Source organism: Calliphora vicina, chromosome 4 (assembly GCF_958450345.1).
Source record: "Calliphora vicina chromosome 4, idCalVici1.1, whole genome shotgun sequence".
Taxonomy (NCBI): Eukaryota; Metazoa; Arthropoda; class Insecta; order Diptera; family Calliphoridae; genus Calliphora; species Calliphora vicina.
In genome coordinates this window covers 11,986,608-12,007,530 of record NC_088783.1, presented here as the reverse complement: position 1 = coordinate 12,007,530, position 20,923 = coordinate 11,986,608, and the positions used below count along the sequence as shown (strand labels likewise).

The window sequence follows — 20,923 nt, the reverse complement described above, 5'->3', positions numbered from 1 at the left end:
TCAGATTTTAATGAAATTTACCACAGCTATATCAGCCCAATTATGAATAAAAAATCCGCCGACGTTTTTTCCCATTTTTCCTATTCAAAACTCCCGCGAATTTTTTATTCATAATTGGGCTCTATACATTTAAAGTGTTCATAAAATCCTTGGCTTTTGCACTGAAGACTCTTGTCGGTCCAGAAATATGACGTCTTGAATTTTGAAAAAAAAAATAAAATTCCAAAACTATAAAAGTGCTCATAACTATTAAATTGTACAATGTACAACTTCAATTTTGACTTCAAGTTTGTCATTCCATTTTCAATTGCGATCCCACAAATTATATTCTGGATCGTTATAGATAGCGAAGTCGATAAGCCATGTCCGTCTATATATGTTGAAATTAACTTTCCGTAGCCCTCAAATAACATACATACATGATAGACAAGGGTATTTAAAATCGAGAAAATCGGCCGCAAATGGCTGAGAATAAGGTAAAAACCACGACAACAACGATTTTAGAACTATTTTTTATCTATATCTGGATTAAGACATTAATATAGACAATATGGATATCTAATGATAGTTAGACCTTTGCAACGACATATATAACGCCGTAGTAGGTCGGACCTGCAATGGGTCAACATCTGAAAAAATATTTGTTTACTATCTTTTTTTAACAAAAAGTTTTTTTGCTACAAAATTTTTTCACTAATAAATTTAATAAAATTTAAAAAAAAAAAATATATATATTTACCTAAAAATATTTGTATTTTAGAGTATAATTTGGTGAAGGGTAAATAAGATTCGGCTCAGCCGAATATATGTAGCTCTCTTACTTATTTTTTGTTTTTATTTTTTTAATAAATTTTGTTAAACTTTCAATTAAATTGTTATGCAATTACTTTAGTTTTTGTTCGCCGCTGTTATTATGAATGTGATTAGATTAAGCAAACGTTTAAATGGAAACTGTTACGAATTGTTAAAACTATTAAAAAGAGGATGAAATGAAATGTTACAAAAAATGTTATAGATTTTATTTTATTATTGAAGAACTTCACATACAATCGTTAATATTTATAGTAAAATAAATATTTTCATGGCCAATGCTTAATTAATTGATCTGAACTGTTTGAAACTCGAAACATCAATTATAATTTTTATATATAACTTTTCATATTATCATTTCACAATTACACAAATTGCGTTTCCCGTTATTCAATTTGTTTTATTCCACTTGTTATTTTCATATGAAAACATTTGAATTTATTTATCATTTTTTCACTAAACGATAATCGGAAACTCTATGAAAATAAGAAAAAAAACTTTTCATTTCACCGTTTCACAGAACCAGAATCGAACCCCTGTACTGTAAACCGAATCCGAGAAACGTTTACGTTTATACAAATTCGTGAAACAACTCGATTTAACAGGGGCGATAAAAATATGTATATTCTGCAGCAAATATATAAATGTTCTATATTTTGGATATATGATAAATCCATGACCTTTTTTTAAATGTCTGCCTTGAAGTAGTAATAAGTTACGTTCACATTGCTCAAAACGTAACCACTATTTTCTACAAATGTTTATTTGATCTTAGATGACTTTTACACAGCGTCTCCAACTGCGATTAACATTGATATAATATGAGAGAACAACGGAACTAATTTGTTTACATTTATATTAATCTTAAACAAAGAAAACTCAATACTATAACATTTCACAATTCTGAAATACTACAACAATTGGAAATTGATGAAATACAATTAGAAAATTCTTAAATACAATTAGAAACTTTTTAAGTATAAATTTAAAATTCTGAAATACAATTAGAAATTTCTGAAATTTAAATGGAAAATTCTGAAATATAATTGGAATATTCTGAAATTGAATTAGAAAATTCAGAAAATTCTAAATGGAAAATTCTGAAATGGAATTAGAAAATTCTGAAATACAATTGGAAATGGTGTAGAAATTCTGAAAATAGCTATCAAATGAGAACTTGCGTTAGAAGAAATTTTTCAAAAATAAATTGAAATTGAAAACTAAGTTTTTCTGGTTTCGATAGCTTACTTACTTTCAATCGTTTTTACGACCTTCAGATCAAAATCATAATATTTTAGTGTTATTTTTGGCATAACCCCAATCCGTTCAAAAGTAAATAGAATTGCAATTAAACCATCATTAAGTACCTACATACGTATATATTAACGATTGTATGTAACTTTAAAAAAAAATCTAAAAGTGTAATTAAAAATGTTATGTTAGAAATTATTTTTATCTAAGAAAATTTTTATAGATAAATTAATATATATTTTAGCTTAAATATACCAACTAATAATTAAAATTTACACATAAATATTTAAAATTAAATATGTACATATATACTGCAGGCCTTATTCATAAACAATTTTTAAATTTAAACAGCGTTTTAAAATCAAATGGAAATTTAGCTTTAGAACATGGTTTGAATTTAATTTTTTTTTATGAATATAGGGGTATATATGAAGATATGCATACATAAATAAATATATGCATGAATGTAATTTATGTATAATATATGTATGTATGTATATAATAACAACTATATAAAAATATACATACTTATGTATGTAACTAATATATAATATATAATATAACTGATATATATAAATAAATATGATTGATTGTATCTGATACAGAGCTTCGAATAAATTAATTCAATTTGTGCTTAATTCTCTAAAATCTTAATTCGGAATTAAAAAATGTTAGCCATTCATTCCAAATCGTTGGATTCAATCAATGAATTAATAATTCATAACAGAATTCATTCAACCTTTGAATGTTTAAATTTTTGTTAATTCAATTCTAATAAAATTGAATTCAAATATTTTCTCTTCGTTCAGTTTTATTTTGTTTTGCTTTTAATCATTTACAAAATGAATTGAAACACCTTTATTCAAACTTTTGGTAATAGATTTGAATTGAAGAACAATTAAATCATTCAACACATTTTTAAAGCTATTTTGTAATGGATTTTTTTAAAGCTATTTTGTAATGGAATTCTGTAAAGAATAAATTCTCAAAGGAATGAATTCAATACATTTTTAGTACACAGGAATTAAGTCTATGAATTAATTCATAATGAATTCTTTAATGTAATAGTTAAAAGATAAAATTTATTTTGATGTCGAAAATTAAATTAAGAATTAATTCTTTTGAACCTTTGATCTGGTATTGCATTAAAAAAAAAAAAATAAAAATAAAAACTAAAACATAAAAATATATACGCCATAAAAGACTGTTATAATAAATCTATTAAATTTAAAATATTCATAGATAAAAAAGCAAACAATAAAAACTTAACTAAATTTTACTATGATTTATAAGCATACTTATGTATAATTTTATATGTATGTATGTTTGAATGTGGTAATAAATATATAATAGTTAAAAGCACTATTTTTTAAAATAAATCATAAATATGTAAGAGTTTACATATAAATATTCATATATTTACTATATATTTGTACAAACTCAATTCAAAGCAGGCAAAACTAACTAATAAAAAACTAAATTTATAAGAAACAAAAAAGAGAACAATATTTTTTAAAAATCACAACTAAGATGTCTAAAAGCCATTAACTAATTGAAAAGTTAATTACTAAATATGTATGTACCATGCTATTTGTTAAATTTTTAATTCGAATTTTATTTGTCCCGTTTTGTTTTGTTTATATATTTTGAATCACTTAATCCTAAGTATAAGTATGTACGTAAGTATGTTTAATTTTTGTTTCCCTTACTATCCACACTTCCTAAATGTTTCCCGTTAATCCTTACTTCCTTCCAAACACTAACACACTCCCAATTTTTTCACTTTGTACGTTATATCTCCTCTCCTATATAGTGTCAGTGTATTTGTATGTTAAATGTTTTGCATTTGTTTTCATATAAATAATATAAAAACAATATTAATAAAATTAAAAAAAAAAAGTTATAAAATAAATAATTAATAAATTAAAAAATAAACAAAATACAGAGAGTTTTATTTGAAAATAACATAGGGCAACAAAATTCAACTTTTTTTGTGTTGCATGGAATTTTGTAGCTGTTGTTTACTAATTTGAGGTCGCTAAATTTTAAATTTTACCCCCATTTTTATACCCTTCGCCATGAGTAATTTCTACATTTCTCATTTGCGACCCCACAAAGTATATACAGTAGCGAGCATAAAAAATGCAACGCTATGGAAAGTGATTTTCAACAGCACTGATTTTGCTCAAAAAGGTATCCAATTGTCCACATCTGCGGTTATTATATTCTTATTGATCATAGGCAATTATTGTATGACATTTTGTCTAATATTTTTTTACGTAAGGATAATTATAAAATTTTTAGTAAAAACAGTGGTAAAATTGTGCGAGCTAAAAAAATTCAACTTTACGGAAATTTACTTAATTTTTAAAATTTTGAAAAAAAAAATAATTACAAAAAATTGCTAAAAAAAAACTATAATACTGTTACAATACAGTAATTTACTGTTAATACTAATAAATTTTACCTCAGCCATTTGTGGGCCGATTTTCTCGATTAACAACCGAACCGGCTCTATATCGGATATATTGATGTATGAATCATGTATGTAAGTTATTTGGGGGCTACAGAAAGTTGATTTCTACATACAGACGGACATGACTACATCGACTCCGATATCAATAACGATCCAGAATATACATATATACTTGTGGGGTCGCAAATGAAAAATGTACAAATTACAAACGGAATGACAAACCCTTGCCACTCATAGTGAAGGTTATAAAAATGGGATTACTCGATTTTTTAAAATTCCAACAAACGACAGAACATTAAAATGGCAAATGGCAAAAAATACCTTGTATCATGAATTTTATTAAGGTTTTTTTATAAAATGGATTTCAATTAATGAACAATTTTAGTGATTCAATAAGGAATTAATCAAGGCGAATTCATACAAGGTGGTGTCAGTTCTACAAAAACAACGATTGGTCTTAACAAATGTCAAAAAAAACAAAAAGAAAAATTTAACAAACAAGTATTTAAACTTAATATAGTGTAGATAATTGAATAGTGCGAGCTTTACTTATTTATGTAAACAATAAATATTTTATTAATAAGCTTAGAATATGTAGATATTTAAATATAAAAACAAGCTTTGACAGTTATTAGAACCAAAAAGCGAAAAAAAAAATTATCAGCTGTTTCACTGACTCCACCTTGTATAAATTCGCCTTGGAATTAATTTAATTCTCAAAGGAATGAATTCACTACGTTTGATGTACTAAGAAATTATGCCTAGAAATTCATTCGAACCTTTATTGTGAATGCCACTAATGTTATGGCATTAACGCCGATCATTTTGCGCTTAACTAATGACGCCGTCGTTTAAACAGAGCTGCCTTAGGTTTCTGTTTTGTTTTCTTTTTTTTAGAATTCTTGATGCTTGAAGTTGACGTGAGATGGTAAAGAACCGTTTATTTATAAACGGAATTAATTTAATGTACGAGTAGGTATAATTAATTATGGAAAGTGTTTTACCCATTTGTCGCGTCTGTTTAAACGCCACCAACGAAAGCATCGATTTTCAAACACCCTTCCAGAGTAATGAAACTGCAGAAGGGAATAATACGTCAACACTGAATTATTTGGAATGTTTGCGTTTGTGTACCAATTTAGCCATAGAGGAACATGATGATGGACCACAGTGTTTATGTACAGTATGTGAATCCGAGTTGCAAATTGTTTATAAATTCCTACAAAAGGCACAAAGTTCACAGTCAATTTTAGAAGAAAATTTGCAAAAATATGATCACAATAAAGACACAATTGAACTTACGGAAATTTCAATTATAAAACTTGAGGAGACTGCTGAGGCGGTAAGTGCTAAACAGACATTATCATAATTATATTATAAAAGGTCACCTATTTAAGCCAATATAAATTGTTAATTCAATAGAGTGATAATGATTTCGACCATTTAATTAGAGCAGAAGATGAAGCTTTTGATATGAACGACTACAATGTTATTGCTGAGATGGAGGAAGTTATCATAGACGGTGAATATTTTATTTTTTTATTTTTAATAAATGATGAATGCAATTAATTTTGTAATGTATGGAGATTTTAATGCATTTAAGTTAGCACATCATGAATCTATTGTAGAATCTATTTAAATAAAACATGTGCACACAGTTTGAACTAATAATAAATATACATACATATGTATGTATATATATATATTTAATTACAGAAGTCAAACCCGTTATTTCTGAAAGAATCCAACATTTACAAGAAGATTCCAAGACTTTTCAGGAAAATACAAACAGTTATACCTTTAAAAAGCTAAAATGTCATATCTGCAGTAAGTAATATGCTAACATTCGTATAAATAGGAGGACAAGGACAACTTTCAAAATATGTACTTTCAATATTCAAACCAAAATTTTATCTTTTCCTTGATTTATTTAGTAACATATGTGTGTATGTATTAATTATAAATTATTTGTATAATTTTATTAAAGATCGTACCTATAGAACCTCTCATCTCTTAAAAGTTCATCTTAATTATCATAGACGCAGGAAGGATCAAGAGTATACCTGTAAAGTATGTAACGAATCATTTTCTTTACAACGTTATTTGACACAACATATGATTGTGCACGAAGATTTTCAAGAGCTACATAAATGTGAATACTGCGAAAAGGTACCTATTATCTCTTAAACTTCTCTTTACTTAGTAATTCGATTATAAAATGTAAATAACTTATTATGTATGGAAAGGTTCAAAAAAAATAATAATTCTTCATTAAGATTTTAATGAATTAAGATCAAATTGAATTAATTAATTCGAAGTTCCATTTGTATATTGTTTTTTGCGAATGATTCATTTCGAAACGAATTACGGTAAAGCAATACCAGTTTTGAGACCTGTTTAATTTTCCATAGGAATATATTAGCAAAACCGCCTTAATTAGTCATAAACGTATACACCAAGGACAACCATTAAATTGTAATGAATGTGGAAAAGAGTTTAGTGGCAGCTATGAATTAAAAGTACACCTGAGATTTCATAGACGTGAAAAGGAACTGGAAAACAATCAATGTGAAATATGCTGTAAAGAATTTTCATCACAACGTTATCTGAATCAGCATATGGTCGTGCATCTTGACGATCGGGCGACTCATAAATGCAATTATTGTGATAAGGTTAATAATCAGGATTATAGTCATATAAATAAAAATTAATTTAAATAAATAATTTTTTTCTATTTCTAATAAAGGTATATTTTTCCACAACTGCTCTAAACAATCACAAACGTCTGCACGAGGGACATACCTTGGAGTGTATCGAATGTGGCAAGCAATTTACGCGCAGTTATGAACTGAAAATACATATGAGATTTCACAAACGTGAACAACCATTTGAGTGTACCATGTGTGACAAGAAATTTACCATTAAGGGCCATTTGAAAACACACATGTGTCAGCATCAGGGCATTAAATTGGAATGCGAAGAGTGTGGTAAATTGTTTTCATCGACGAAAGCATTAAATGAACATTCCTATACACATAGTGAAATGCCATATCCGTGTGATTTTTGTAGCAAATCATATCCCTCCAGACAAAAGTGAGTAAGCTTCTAACTTATAGAAAGGAATAAAAGATTTTCTCAAAAATTTATTTTTTGTTCCAGGTATAAAATACATTTGGAAAGAGTGCATTCTAGTGAAAGCCATGAAATTGATATGTCGCAGCTTCAAAGTTTAACAAATACGAAAAATTTAAAAAAGCGTAAAAATTTCACATATGTTCAGGTTATACAGGAACACGAAGTCAATGAACATAACAAATAAATCAACTAAACCAATGGACACAAAAAAGAAAAAACAAATAAATCATCATTTCCATAGAAAGGATCACCGTGACCGAAAATAAAAATGTTGATAAACAAATGAATTTTTCTAACATTATATTAAACAAGTAAGAGAGCTATATTCGGCTGTGCTGAATCTTATATACCCTTCACTAAATTATACTTTAAACAGACTGACGGTCATAGCAAGTTTATAGGACTTTAAAATTATTATATTAAATTATTATATTAGTAAATATCTCCTATAAAGAATAAATTATCTGAATTATCTCATATAGAAAATAATATAATTTGCACTAAATATAGTGCTACAAATATGCTATCAAAAATTTAAATAAGAAAAAAATTCAAATTTCCAAAGTTTTTTTTTCACTTCAAAGGTTTAAGAATGTCGCATTCGGGACCATGTCCATATGTATATGACTTAATACAAATTTGTTACCTGTAAAAAACTTACCGAATATTATATACCTTGTAGGTGTTTAAACTGATGTTAGATTGATGCAGTGTAACATTTATAATTATTATTTTTTCTTATTGATCACAAAAATTAATTGATATTTTATTGTAGAGCGAAGCTGAAAAGATCATAATACAAAAACTTATTTAATGAGGTGATTTGTTATATTCGAATTCTTTTTTCATAAACATACCAATTCATTAACTGAATATTAACTTCATTTTCTTATGTTAATTGGTTTTTGTATGGTACTATGGTAGAAATTTAATTAGTAACTGATTGTACTTTTTCTTGTTGTTGTATCATTAAATGGGATATACGAGTCTTATAGTCATCATAATAATGAATGAATGTTTCATATTGATCTTGGGTCTTATGATGTACTCGTTGTAAATGTCGGACGCATCTGCAATAAAACCATAAAAGTAAATTAAAAAGAGAGGTACACATTATTTTTTAGAGATTAAACAATTACTTGACTCTTGCAAAGAATTTCTTATCGCAAACTTTACATTTCACTTGAGGTTGATTGAGATGAGCAGCTTTATGTTCCTTCCATTTGGTAGTGGGCACAGTCTTATCACAATATTGACATTGTACTGTATATTTCAACTGTCAATAAAAAAGAAAAATAATAAATTTTAATTATGTATTATTTATTTCATTAATTGCGAATATATGCTATTAAGAAAATATAAAAATATATATACAAATAAGAGTGCTATATTCGGCTGTGCCGAATCGTATATACCCTTCACTAAAGTATACTTTAAGATAAATATTGGAAACGATTTTTTTTTTTTGTTAAATCGATGTCGTGCTATATCTCAGCCATGTATGGGACGTTTTTAAATAGCAACCGAACCAGGTACATACCCGATATATTGATGTATTAATCATGTTGGTAAGTTATTTGTGGGCTTCGGAAATTTGATAACCCAGACAGATAGATGGACTTGTCTATATCGACACCGCTATCTATAACGATCTAGAAAATATGTACTTTATGGGGTCACAAATGAAATATGTAGAAATTACAAACGGAATTATCACCACTTATGGTGAAGGATATAAAAATCGTATATATACGAGAATAATAAAACTATACCTGTGGAACTTTTGTTTGTATAGGTGCTGCTGAATGTCTCATCAACAAATGCTTGTCTAAATCAATTTGCCGATAAAATTCTTTTGGACATAGTCGACATGTCACCATCTGACCAAGATGTATACGTCTATGAACATTGAGTGCTCCACGATTGAAGAATGCTTTCTCACAAAATTCACATTTGAATTTCTTTTGACGATTTTCTGTATGTATTTCCATATGAACTCTCAAGGCCATTTTATTGTATAGTTTTACTTCACAATGAGGACAAGTTTCAGTGCGTTCTCTATTTTCACTATGTGTAGCTTCATGCCTTTTGAGAACGGCTATACTATCGGCCTTCAAAGCTGTAAAACAAAAATATACCTAGTCTCATAAAGATATTGGGGTGACTTTCAAAAACGAATAATTAACAGATTAATTTGGTTGTTTACTCGAATACAAAACGTGTAAATCATGTGATTTCGATTTATAGAACATCAAAATAGTGAATAAGTTTTGAAAAGGAAAACATATTTACAGAATAGTTACTTACAGCAATATGAGCATATGTAGAATGGATTTCTTCTGCTTTTTGCAGATTTTTTAGTATGTGTGAAGGTTTCAGAATCTTTATCACAGCTTTCGCTTAATTTCTGTTCCAATAAGTCTTCGGCTGGTGAATCATAATTTGGCATTTCAATAAAGTGACCAGGTTCAATTGTTGCATCTTGCACATTACTACTGTTAGTAATAGGCGATTCCTCAACTACACTATCGTTATCGCAAGCATTTATTGGGCATAATATTTCATCATCAATATCTATTAATGACTTATCGTTCCCAAGAGTTTCATCTTCAAATATATCATTTTTATTTTTAAAATTTTCAATAACCTTAATTTGGAAATTCATTATTGGTTGGCTTCTACTTAATTCCACATCCGAATCTTTTTTCAAACATGACACAGGTGTTTGTGCAAGCTCTTCTGTTGTGAGACACTCTTGCAGTATTTTGAGTGATTCCAATGCCTTTTCAAATAATAAATGGGTATTTTTAAGTCCATTAGAACATGTTTCACATAAATTTGTTGGAAAAGGATCTACAGCTAACAAAGATTGATAAAATTAATGTTTTAAATTGAATGTTCAACTGGTTGATGCTTACAACTTTGCTGCAGCTCTGTGTACTTGTAGTAACAATCTTTGTAGCTTATACCGCTGAATTCGACAATTTCTTCGCTCCAGTTTATTGTAACGTTGTCATCCAGGCAAATGCGACAAATATTTCCGTTTAATTTCAAGGAATCCATTAGCCTCTTATTTGTTTAACTATTTTCGCAACAAATAATAAATTGTATTGTGCTTCCTCTTTTTCTTCAATTGTCATTCATACCAGTGTTACGTTCTTTTTTTAAGAAAACCCGCTAAAAATAATGCCGTTTTTTTGTAATGTTGACATCGCTTTAATTGCGACTGACAGCTGCAGACTTTTAGTTAATCGACTTTTTTCGAATTCCGACTTTTACCATTTTTTGTGAAAAATACTTTGTTTCTACATTTATTAATGCGCCTTTTGTAATCTTTAGCAATAAAAATTAAATGTATCAAGGCGATAATAGTTAGAAGAATGTTGTAAGAATTTTGTGTAGAAAAAAGCTTTATTTTATAAACATTTGTTTATTATTTACATATATTAGCATACACTACAAAAAATGCAAGTGTACAAAATTGCAATAGTTTTAGTCAGGGCCAAGGCGTATTTATTAAATGCACCTTGGTCAGGGCACAGAAAGGTGACTGCGATGAAACAGCTGATTATTTTTTTTATTCAGTTTGAATTGTCAATTCACTTGTGGTTGTTGTGGCGAAAAATACAACAAACCCAAAAGCAAAAACAACAACTGACAACTTTGACAGTTCACCTACTTTTTAACAAAAACAAAGTACCTGTTGTTTTTGTATTGTTGTAGTGATGCATTCACCTTTCTAAGTGTGCCCTGAGTTTTAGTATAGTTGCAATTAAATATTTGTTTTTTAACAATCTAAAAAGTCGACTTTTATCGACTATTTATCGACTTTTTAGATAACATAATCAATTGTTCGACTTTTTCCGACCAAAAAGTCGATTTCGACACTATTCAGGAAAAAGTCGATTGTTCGAACAATCGACCCTAGTATGTATATATATACAGAGTTATAAAATCAGCACAGACAACTTCAACGTAAAGTACAAAAGTTGGTTTGTTTTCAACTTTGAAGTATGTAACCCCCTGTCTATACCTGATAAATTCTTATCATGAAAAACGTAAAATGGTTTTTCATTTCATCCATTTATTAGTACATATATATTATTGCTTCGTTATGACAAAATTGTTAGTGCTTTTGCTCAGACAACTTTGTCTTGACAAGAAAAGTCATTAACGGCGTAATGAGACCATAGTAAGTTGGACCTACAATGGGTCAAAATCGGAAAAAATATTTTTTAACCCAAATTTTTTTTACCAAATGTTTTTTTTTTGCTAAATATTAAAAAAAAACAAAAAAAAGTTTTTTTTAAAATTAAAATAAAAAATTTTAAAAAAACAATTTTTCCAAAAAAAATGAAAAGAACAACTTTGGAAAAAAAAACAAATTTTGTTTACCTAAAAATATTTAAAATTTTTTTTTAAAGTATAATTTGGTGAAGGGTATATAAGATTCGGCACAGCCGAATGTAGCTCTCTTACTTGTTTTTATTTTACATTGTCGTTACATTTTTTGTTTTTGTTTATTAGTAGGTACATACAAAAAATACAAAGGTAAATTAAATGAATTATTTATGCGGCCATAATAAAAACTTACCTTTCCATCTTTTTTTTGGAGATTGGTTGCTGAATGCCTCAATAAATGTCTGTCTAAATCAACTTGTCGGAAAAATTCTTTTGGACATAGTCGGCATGGCACCATCTGACCAAGATGTATACGCCTATGAACATTAAGTGCTCCCCGATTGAAGAATTCTTTATCACAAAATTCACATTTGTATTTTTTTTGCCGATTCTCTTCATGTATTCTCATATGATTTTTTAAGGCCATTTTCGTATAAAATTTAATCCCACATTTGGGACAAGTTTCTGTTCGTTTTCTATTTTCACTGTGTGTGGCTTCGTGAGTTCTCAGCGTGGATTTATTGTTGACTTTTAAAGCTAAAACAAAAAAATAATCAGCTTTTTATGCGGATGTCGTAAGTTAAAACAATTTTTACACTTTCATATCATAGTAATGTAATAAAAACTAAAAATTTTGTATAAATCCTTTAAACCATTTTTGTTAATTCAAATCTAAACCATTAGTTTTTTAATGTTTAATATAATTAATCAAATATTACTTTATATATTAATGAAAGCGGAGATCATTGAGGAGCAGAGCTTCGAATTATTTAATTCAATATGAGGTTAAGTGACTAATATCGTAATTCAGAATTAAAAAATCATTCCATAAACCTTTTTTAATGAAATAAATTAAATTCCATGGAATTAAAACAATGAGTTAACTCATGCTGAATGCTTATGGACTGGTTAAGCAAATAGATTTAGTTTGATTTTGAAAATTTAATTAAGAGTTAACTCTTTCGAACATTTGTTGAGGCCACACGTTTTTTTTTTTTGTGGTACACTTTTAAGTATGTTATTGTCCACCAATATTGATGAAACATATATGGTTTAAAAGGTACTTTTCTCTAGATATTTACTTGCAATAAATAAATAAATAAAATAGATCAAATTCAATTTAATTTTTAAAATTGATGAATTAAACAATTGTTCTCCCTACAACTCAAAATTAATTTGTTGGGTTATATAAACCCGAAAAATTAATTTTACGCTTAAACTATGCACAATACCTATACACTAATGCCTTTAAATTATGTTTCAATTGGAACATATTTATTTTCTATTTCTGAAAAATTTAAATTTTGAATTGTCACTTTTGAATTGGGTGTGCGAATATTTCCCATATGGACTGAAATCATGTTCAAATATAACAAACAAATATGTATGAATTTAAAACAATTACTTACAGCAATATGCACACAGATATGAATTAATTTGTCTGACTTTAACCGTAGTTGAGGAGGTAGTAGGTATTGTATCAGAACTTTGACTGAGCTCCTGTTCCAATAATATCTCGGACGAAGGTTCACTATTTGCTATTGGAGTAATGGCACCATGTTCAATTATTTCATCTTCATGCATATGCATTTCCTTAGAAATACTATCATTTATTGCATTTTCTATACGTACAACATTATCGTATGCATTTGTGGGACATATTATTTCATCTTCAATATCTATTAATGTCTTATCATCTGTGAGAGATTCTTCTTCAATTAAATCATTTGACTCACAAACATCCAATATCTTAATTTCGAAGTTCATTGTATCTTGACTCGTATTTATTTCCATATCGAATTCTTCTTTATTTGTCAGTGCTTCTTGAAGAAATTTAAAAGATTCTAATGCTTTTTCAAATAATAAATGGGCCTTTCTAAGTCCATTTGAACATATTTTACATAAATTTGACGGAAAAGAATCCAATGCTAAAAATGTTAAAATTCATGAATGCTTTAAAAATTTAATATTCAAATGGCTACTTACTGCTTGGCTGCAGCTTTGTATATTTGTAGTAGCAATCTTTGTAGCTCATATTACATAATTCGGCAACGTTTTCATTCCAGTCTAAGATCACATTGTCATCCAGACAAATAACACACAAATTTTCATTTATTTTCCGGGAATCCATCCTCTCCTATTTAAAGATTTTCATAACAAATTATAAATTTTTAAAAAAATGTATTGAGTTCATCGTTGCTATTTTGGAGGTTTCCTACCAAATTTGGTTCTATATTCTTCTAATCCGGTTGAGGGAACGAAAATTTACAAAAAAAAAGTGATTTGTACAAAATTATATAAATTATATAAATATTTTTGTGTGGAAGGGGCCACGTTCGCGGTTGAAATCTCGACTATTTTTAACTATACTATATACATAGTTCGCTAGACATTTTGTATGGGATGTGAGGTAAAGATTTCTTTCATGCATACGCCCGAAGGAAATGCAAAGCATTTTAACTAAGCGAAGATGACTTTCAAAATATACATATAATTGTTGGAGTAACTTTATTGGAGAAAATACCCAAATGAAATAAATACCAATATAAATAAAATATCCTAATCGGTAATATATGAAATAACACTCAAGAAAATACTTACAAATACATTACTGCACTCTTTCCGAACTTTTATAAAATCATCCAAGAAGGATAGTTGATGGAACCAATAAGCAGATGGGACGTAAACTTGATCTGCACTCGCACCTCTTTTCTTCTCTTTAGCGACTTCCCTTGCATATTGTCCGCGTAAATATGTTATTTTAGTCTGGAAAAATATATTTTTTTGTAAGCCCAAATTTTCGTGTATTTCGATAAATGGTCCGGTCATATATTATATTATATATTTAGCCAAAAAATCTCGATTAATGTAATGATAAATGGAAATAAAATTTTGTGTAAAATGAATATTTTCTTAAAGTAACTAATAATAGTTTTCCAGATATTCAAAAATAACAGTTAACATTTTCCAATTCACAATCGGTGCTGTAAGATTGTATCGTTGTATGTCATAAACATTTTCCAAACTAATCATTCGAATAAAAAACGGTGCTACGGCACTGATTGTGCATTGGACAATTGTATGAGAGGTATTGAACCCACATTCCGAAAATCTGCTAATTTTTAGCTCAACAATGGATTGACACAAAATTCTTACCTTTACATCGATGGCTTCGATGTTAGTGTTAAAAATTTTTAATTTATTGGCCATATCATTATAAGCTTGATGCCGTGCTTTCTGGTTGCGGTAAAATTTGTGTTTGGGATTATAGAGGAACTCATATTTTTGCCACATCTCAGTCAGTTGCAGCACGGCTTCTTTAGACCATTCGAACTATAAATATCAACAAAACAATGTATGCATTAATGTTAATTCATACACAATTAAAATATTTCCTCACTTTTACTTGGCTGTTGTTTTCCATGTAATTATAGTTTCACTATAAATATATTTATATCTTCAGAAACAATTATTTTTAAATAAATACCCTAATAAAATGATTAAATTTTTTCATTTATAGTGAAATTAAATGGTTTTTATTTTGATATATTTTATTTATTATTGTTCGGGGCATGATTGTAAAAATGTGGAGTATTTGCACTAAGGCAGAGATGTTCTTAAGGGCACCATACACTATCAAACTCCATATTACTACTAGGGTTCTATAGTTGAAACAAAAAGTCGACTTATCGACTTTTTCCGTTTTTTAAAAAGTCGACTTTTCGAACTTTCGTCTTTTGGTAATTTATGAAAAGTCGTCTTTTCGAACATTCGACTTTGTAGTTAATTGACTTTTTTCGACTATTTTCAACTTTCCGACTATTTTCGACTTTTTACCATTTCTTGTAAAAAGTACATGGTTTCTACATTTATTGATGAGCCTTTTGTAATGTTTAGCAATAAAAATTAAATTTATCAAGGCGATAATAGTTAGAAGAATGTTGTAAGAATTTTGTATAGAAAAAAGCTTTATGTTATAAACATTTATTTATTATTTACATATATTAGCATACACTAAAAAAAATCAAGTGTACCAAATTGCAATAGTTTTAGTATAATGTTGCAATTAAATATTTTTTTAACAATTTAATAGTCGACTTTTATCGACTTTTTTAACTTATGAGATAACATAATCGATTGTTCGACTTTTTTCCGACCAAAAAGTCGATTTCGACTTTCTTCAGGAAGAAGTCGATTGTTCGAACATTCGACTTATAGAACCCAAATTACTTCATGTACAAAAACACCACGTACTTTGTTTTTGTTAAACGATATTTGAACTGTCAAAGTTGGCTGTTGTTGTTTTTGATTTCGTTAAATAGAAAAAACAACAGGCAACTTTGACAGTTCAATTATATTTTAACAAAAACCTGTTGTTTTTGTTTTGTTGACTTGATCCATTTTCCTCCATGTTATGTCAAAATTGTTCAAATGTTTACAAAATTTCATGCGGAACAAATCAAGATCCGCGTAACAGTTTATATTTTCATAATTTTTTTTCTGTTAATATTCACATTTTCTGTATTGCCGGCCTTCGGCCGGGTGAAGGGACTTTTAACTCTGGGGTGTATCGAACACCGGCTTCGCTAAAATCACTTTTTCTGTATATCAAAATTTTCTGAAGTACTGTCATATAAAATCAAAAAGGAATTTTTGGTTCACAATATTAATAAACTGTACCATATTATATATCATATTAAAGGTATTGTGAAGCACTATTCAATGATACACATAACGATCAGTTTGTTTTCCAAATATATGAGAAATGTACTATTATATGTATTGACTTTAAATTCATATAACTCTTAAACTAAGAGAGAGCAGGGAAAAATATTAACGTTTTTGTGCTTATAATTATGAGAGCTATCAACACCAAAGAAATTATAAAAATGCAAGCTGTTTCGCTGATCTTGATTTATACCAAATATTTAAACAAATTTATTTTAAAGTATTATTTGGTGAAGGGTATATAAGATTCGGCACAGCCTCTCTTATTTTTTTTTATTTTACATTGTCGTCTGAAAATACATACATACATACATACCTTTAAAACAGTGATGTTCAAAAATAAAAATGAAGATGTATTGGTGAGAGAGCTACCCAGCAAACATAATGTCAAACACTTAAAATAAGAACAAAATAAAGAATGTTTAGATTTAGAATTTTTGCCAGATATAACCAATTTATTAAATTAATGTAATAAAAATTACGGCCGAAATTCTCTCAAATTTTTATTTATTTCTGACTTTGTTGTTTTGTGTTCAATTGTAATTGAAACGCGTGTGTTTGCTATGCTTCGTCCAAAAACCAACCAACAATAATGCTTAATGAATTTCTAAAAAAATGAGACATTTGTTATGCTCTTTTAAAGAGAATAAGAATATGTGTGTTGTTACTCAGCGCGAAAGCACAATGAAATGAACATCATTGCTTTAAAACAGTAATGCGCAGCCCATAGCACAATTGTGCAGAATAAAATCACACGTATTCTTATGCTCTTACATTTTAGTAGTCGTTGTCCACTCAACGAGACAACTAGGAATACGCATGAGCACTGGTGTATGACTTTTTCTTTATTTTTTCAGTTTTTGTATTTGTGTGTTTGTAGGTGCACTGAATAAAATAAAGAATTGAATGTGTTGGTGAGAGTAAGTGTATTGGTGAGAGGATTTATTTTTGCGAACCTCTGCTTTAAAACAGGGAAAGGCAACCTATACTATTGCATTTTACGACTGTATTAGTTATACACTCTCTCCGCTCTCACCAAGAATCAGTGTTGCCAGTAAACTTTCGTCTCTTTTCCCCAATTAAAAATGTAAAATCTCATATTGTTCATCATACATCTTCAAAAGTTGGGACATTTTTTTTTTCACTGGCAACGCTGATTCTTAAATTGTGCGATAAAAAAACGATACACAACCTGCTTGTTTGAGTTCTCAAGCTAGACTGATTAAAAGTTGTTTATTTCTCCACAATGCGTGTTCACACGTACGTAAGAGAAGAGTAAATGAAAAACGCGGCGCCCATGTTTTGCCTTTCCCTGCTTTAAAAAGAAAAGATAACTTTTTAAACAATGTATTAATTTCATTGATTGATTTCACAAAAAAAAACTTATTCATTGATTAAATATTTGTTTCATATTCCAATAAATATTCATATTATCATGTTTTGATGCTTGTACATGAATTCGAACATTTAGTCAGTAACTTGTTGTACTATTTCTTGTTGTTTTATCATTAAATGAGACATACGTGTAACACAATTAGCATAGTAATAAATGAATTCCTCATATTCATCTTTGACTTTCTGATGTACTTTATTTAAATGTCGGACGACACTGAAATAAAACCAAAAATAGGTATTTAAATATTATGTTAAACATTTTTTTAAAACTCAAAAGTACTTGTGCCTGGAAAAGAAATCCTTATCACAAATTTTACATTTCACTTCAGGTTCACCGATGTGAACAGCTTTATGTGCCCTCCACTTTGTAGAGGCAACCGTCTTATTACAATATTGACATTGCACTGTGTACTTCGACTGTATATGAGAGCAAAAATACAAATGTAAATTAAAAGAAATATGTATTTATGCGGCCACAATAAAAATGTACCTGTCCACCTTTTTTTTGGAGATGGGCTGCTGAGTGTCTCTCCAAATGTCTGTCTAAATCAACTCGTCGGAAAAATTCTTTTGGGCATAGTCGGCATGGCACCATCTGACCAAGATGTATACGCCTATGAACATTAAGTGCTCCCCGATTGAAGAATGCTTTATCACAAAATTCACATTTGTATTTTTTTTGCCGATTCTCTTCATGTGTTTCCATGTGACTTTTTAAGGCCATTTTCGTATATAGTTTAATCCCACATTTGGGACAAGTTTCAGTTCGTTTTCTATTTTCACTGTGTGTGGCTTCGTGAGTTCTCAGCGTTGTTTTATTGTTGACTTTTAAAGCTAAAACAAAAAAATAATCAGCTTTTTCTACGGATATGAAGTGATTCGTTACAACTGTGCGTTTTATTGTCGTAATTTAAAACAATTTTTATACTTTTATAAAAAATGCACAAATACAAAATAGGAGTTACGACTATCTGAAATTAATAATGTAATAAAAACTACAAATTTTGTATACATCCTTTAAACCATTTTTGTTAATTCAAATCTAAACCATTAGTTTCTTAATATTTAATTTATTATAAATTTATCAATTAAAAAATTGTTCTCCCTACGTTGAAATATATTTCCCATATGGACGGAAATCAAGTGGAAAAATAACAAACAAATACATATTTATATATTTAAAACAATTACTTACAGCAAATTGCACACAAATAGTACTTAATTTTTCTGACTTTAACCGTAGTTGAGGAGGTAGTAGGTTTTGTATCAGAACTTTGACCTAGTTCCTGTTCCAATAATACCTCGGTCGAAGGTTCGCTAATTGCTATTGGAGTAATGTCAGCATTTTCAATTATTATTTCATCTTCATGTATAGGCATTTCCTTAGAAATACTATCATCTATTGCATATTTAACCGTAGTTGAGGTGGTGGTAGGTTTTGTATCAGAACTTTGACCTAGATCCTGTTCCAATAATACCTCGGTCGAAGGTTCGCTAATTGCTATTGGAGTAATGTCAACATTTTCAATTATTATTTCATCTTCATGTATAGGTATTTCCTTAGAAATACTATCATCTATTGCATTTTCTATACGTACAACATTATCGTAAGCATTTGTGGGACACATTATTTCATCTTCAATATCTATTAATGCCTTATCATCTGTGAGAGATTCTTCTTCAATTAAATCATTTGACTGACAAACATCCAAAATCTTAATTTCGAAGTTCATTGTATCTTGACTCGTATTTATTTCCATGTCGAATTCTTCTTTATTTGTCAGTGCCTCTTGAAGAAATTTAAAAGATTCTAATGCTTTTTCAAATAATAAATGAGCATTTCTAAGTCCATTTGAACATATTTTACATAAATTTGACGGAAAAGAATCCAATGCTAAAAATTTTAAAATTCATGAATGCTTTAAAAATTTAATATTCAAATGGCTACTTACTGCTTGGCTGCAGCTTTGTATATTTGTAGTAGCAATCTTTGTAGCTCATATTACATAATTCGGCAACGTTTTCATTCCAGTCTAAGATCACATTGTCACCCAGACAAATAATACACAAATTTTCATTTATTTTCCGGGAATCCATCCTCACCTATTTAAAGATTTTCATAACAAATTATTATAATTATTTTTAAAAAAATGTATTGAGCTCATCGTTGCTATTTTGGTGGTTTCCTACCAAATTTGGTTCTATATTCTTCTAATCCGGTTGAGGAAACGAAAATTTACACAAAAAAAAGTGATTTGTACAAAATTGTGGACTCTTGCGAGTATATTTCTCCAGATATCCCAATATAAATATTTTGTGTGGAAGGGGCCACGTTCACGGTTGAAATCTCGACTATTTTTAACAAAACTATATGCATAGTTCGCTAGACATTTTGTATGGGATATGAGGTAATGATTTCATTCATGCATACGCCCGAAGGAAATGCAAAGTATTTTAACTAAGCGAAGATGACTTTCAAAATAATAGAAAAAAGAAAATACTTACATTACTGCACTCTTTCCGAACTTTTATAAAATCATCCAAGAAGGATAGTTGATGGAACCAATAAGCAGATGGGACGTAAACTTGATCTGCACTCGCACCTCTTTTCTTCTCTTTGGCGACAATGGTTGCATATTGTCTGCGTAAATATGTTATTTTAGTCTGGAAAAATATATATTTTTTTGTAAGCCCAAATTTTCGATTATTTCGATAAATGGTACGGTC

General features: G+C 28.7%; 3 protein-coding genes across 5 annotated transcripts; 1 reads left to right on the top strand and 2 right to left on the bottom strand.

The window, feature by feature from the left end:
• The first annotated feature begins 5,458 nt into the window (after positions 1–5,458).
• Positions 5,459–7,955, top strand: LOC135956851 (zinc finger protein 883-like). The gene is made up of 7 exons (XM_065507446.1): positions 5,459–5,879; positions 5,960–6,059; positions 6,254–6,364; positions 6,525–6,706; positions 6,949–7,209; positions 7,284–7,630; positions 7,697–7,955. The coding sequence occupies exons 1-7, from the start codon at positions 5,526–5,528 to the stop codon at positions 7,854–7,856; spliced, it is 1,515 nt and encodes a 504-aa protein (XP_065363518.1). The 5' UTR covers positions 5,459–5,525; the 3' UTR covers positions 7,857–7,955.
• A 435-nt stretch (positions 7,956–8,390) lies between these two features.
• On the bottom strand, positions 8,391–15,613 carry LOC135958809 (PR domain zinc finger protein 5-like). Of its 3 annotated transcripts, XR_010576457.1 has the most exons (9): positions 15,474–15,613; positions 15,230–15,406; positions 14,675–14,839; positions 14,060–14,210; positions 13,483–14,001; positions 12,267–12,610; positions 8,812–8,948; positions 8,530–8,742; positions 8,391–8,454 (listed from the first exon to the last, which is right to left on the bottom strand). XR_010576457.1 is itself a non-coding variant. In XM_065509711.1 (8 exons), exons 1-8 carry the CDS (start codon positions 15,495–15,497, stop codon positions 8,601–8,603), a joined length of 1,659 nt encoding a protein of 552 aa, XP_065365783.1. In that variant the 5' UTR covers positions 15,498–15,613; the 3' UTR covers positions 8,479–8,600. The 3 variants fall into 3 exon arrangements, 2 of the variants coding, with proteins under 2 accessions (XP_065365783.1, XP_065365784.1); XM_065509711.1 differs by lacking the exon at positions 8,391–8,454 and having other exon boundaries at positions 8,479–8,742; XM_065509712.1 differs by lacking the exons at positions 8,391–8,454; positions 12,267–12,610; positions 13,483–14,001; ... (2 more) ...; positions 15,230–15,406; positions 15,474–15,613 and adding exons at positions 9,445–9,791; positions 9,980–10,531; positions 10,591–10,860 and having other exon boundaries at positions 8,479–8,742.
• A 2,503-nt stretch (positions 15,614–18,116) lies between these two features.
• Positions 18,117–20,656, bottom strand: LOC135957631 (zinc finger protein 2-like). The gene is made up of 5 exons (XM_065508416.1): positions 20,149–20,656; positions 19,392–20,090; positions 18,687–19,030; positions 18,477–18,613; positions 18,117–18,410 (listed from the first exon to the last, which is right to left on the bottom strand). The coding sequence occupies exons 1-5, from the start codon at positions 20,291–20,293 to the stop codon at positions 18,269–18,271; spliced, it is 1,467 nt and encodes a 488-aa protein (XP_065364488.1). The 5' UTR covers positions 20,294–20,656; the 3' UTR covers positions 18,117–18,268.
• Positions 20,657–20,923: the final 267 nt, after the last annotated feature.

Bases quoted from the DNA above. Each gene is read 5' to 3' on its own strand.
- LOC135956851 (XM_065507446.1), top strand. From the start codon at position 5,526: ATGGAAAGTGTTTTACCCATTTGTCGCGTCTGTTTAAACGCCACCAAC. The intron at 6,060-6,253 runs GTGAATATTTTA...ATTTAATTACAG, and splicing joins GGAGGAAGTTATCATAGACG to AAGTCAAACCCGTTATTTCT. The intron at 7,631-7,696 runs GTGAGTAAGCTT...TTTTTGTTCCAG, and splicing joins TCATATCCCTCCAGACAAAA to GTATAAAATACATTTGGAAA.
- LOC135958809 (XM_065509711.1), bottom strand. From the start codon at position 15,497: ATGGAAAACAACAGCCAAGTAAAA. The intron at 15,407-15,473 runs GTGAGGAAATAT...TGATATTTATAG, and splicing joins AAAACAACAGCCAAGTAAAA to TTCGAATGGTCTAAAGAAGC. The intron at 14,002-14,059 runs GTAAGTAGCCAT...TAACATTTTTAG, and splicing joins TACAAAGCTGCAGCCAAGCA to CATTGGATTCTTTTCCGTCA.
- LOC135957631 (XM_065508416.1), bottom strand. From the start codon at position 20,293: ATGGATTCCCGGAAAATAAATGAAAATTTGTGTATTATTTGTCTGGGT. The intron at 19,031-19,391 runs GTAAGTAATTGT...TTTTTGTTTTAG, and splicing joins CTATTTGTGTGCAATTTGCT to CTTTAAAAGTCAACAATAAA. The intron at 18,614-18,686 runs GTACATTTTTAT...TCTCATATACAG, and splicing joins TCCAAAAAAAAGGTGGACAG to TCGAAGTACACAGTGCAATG.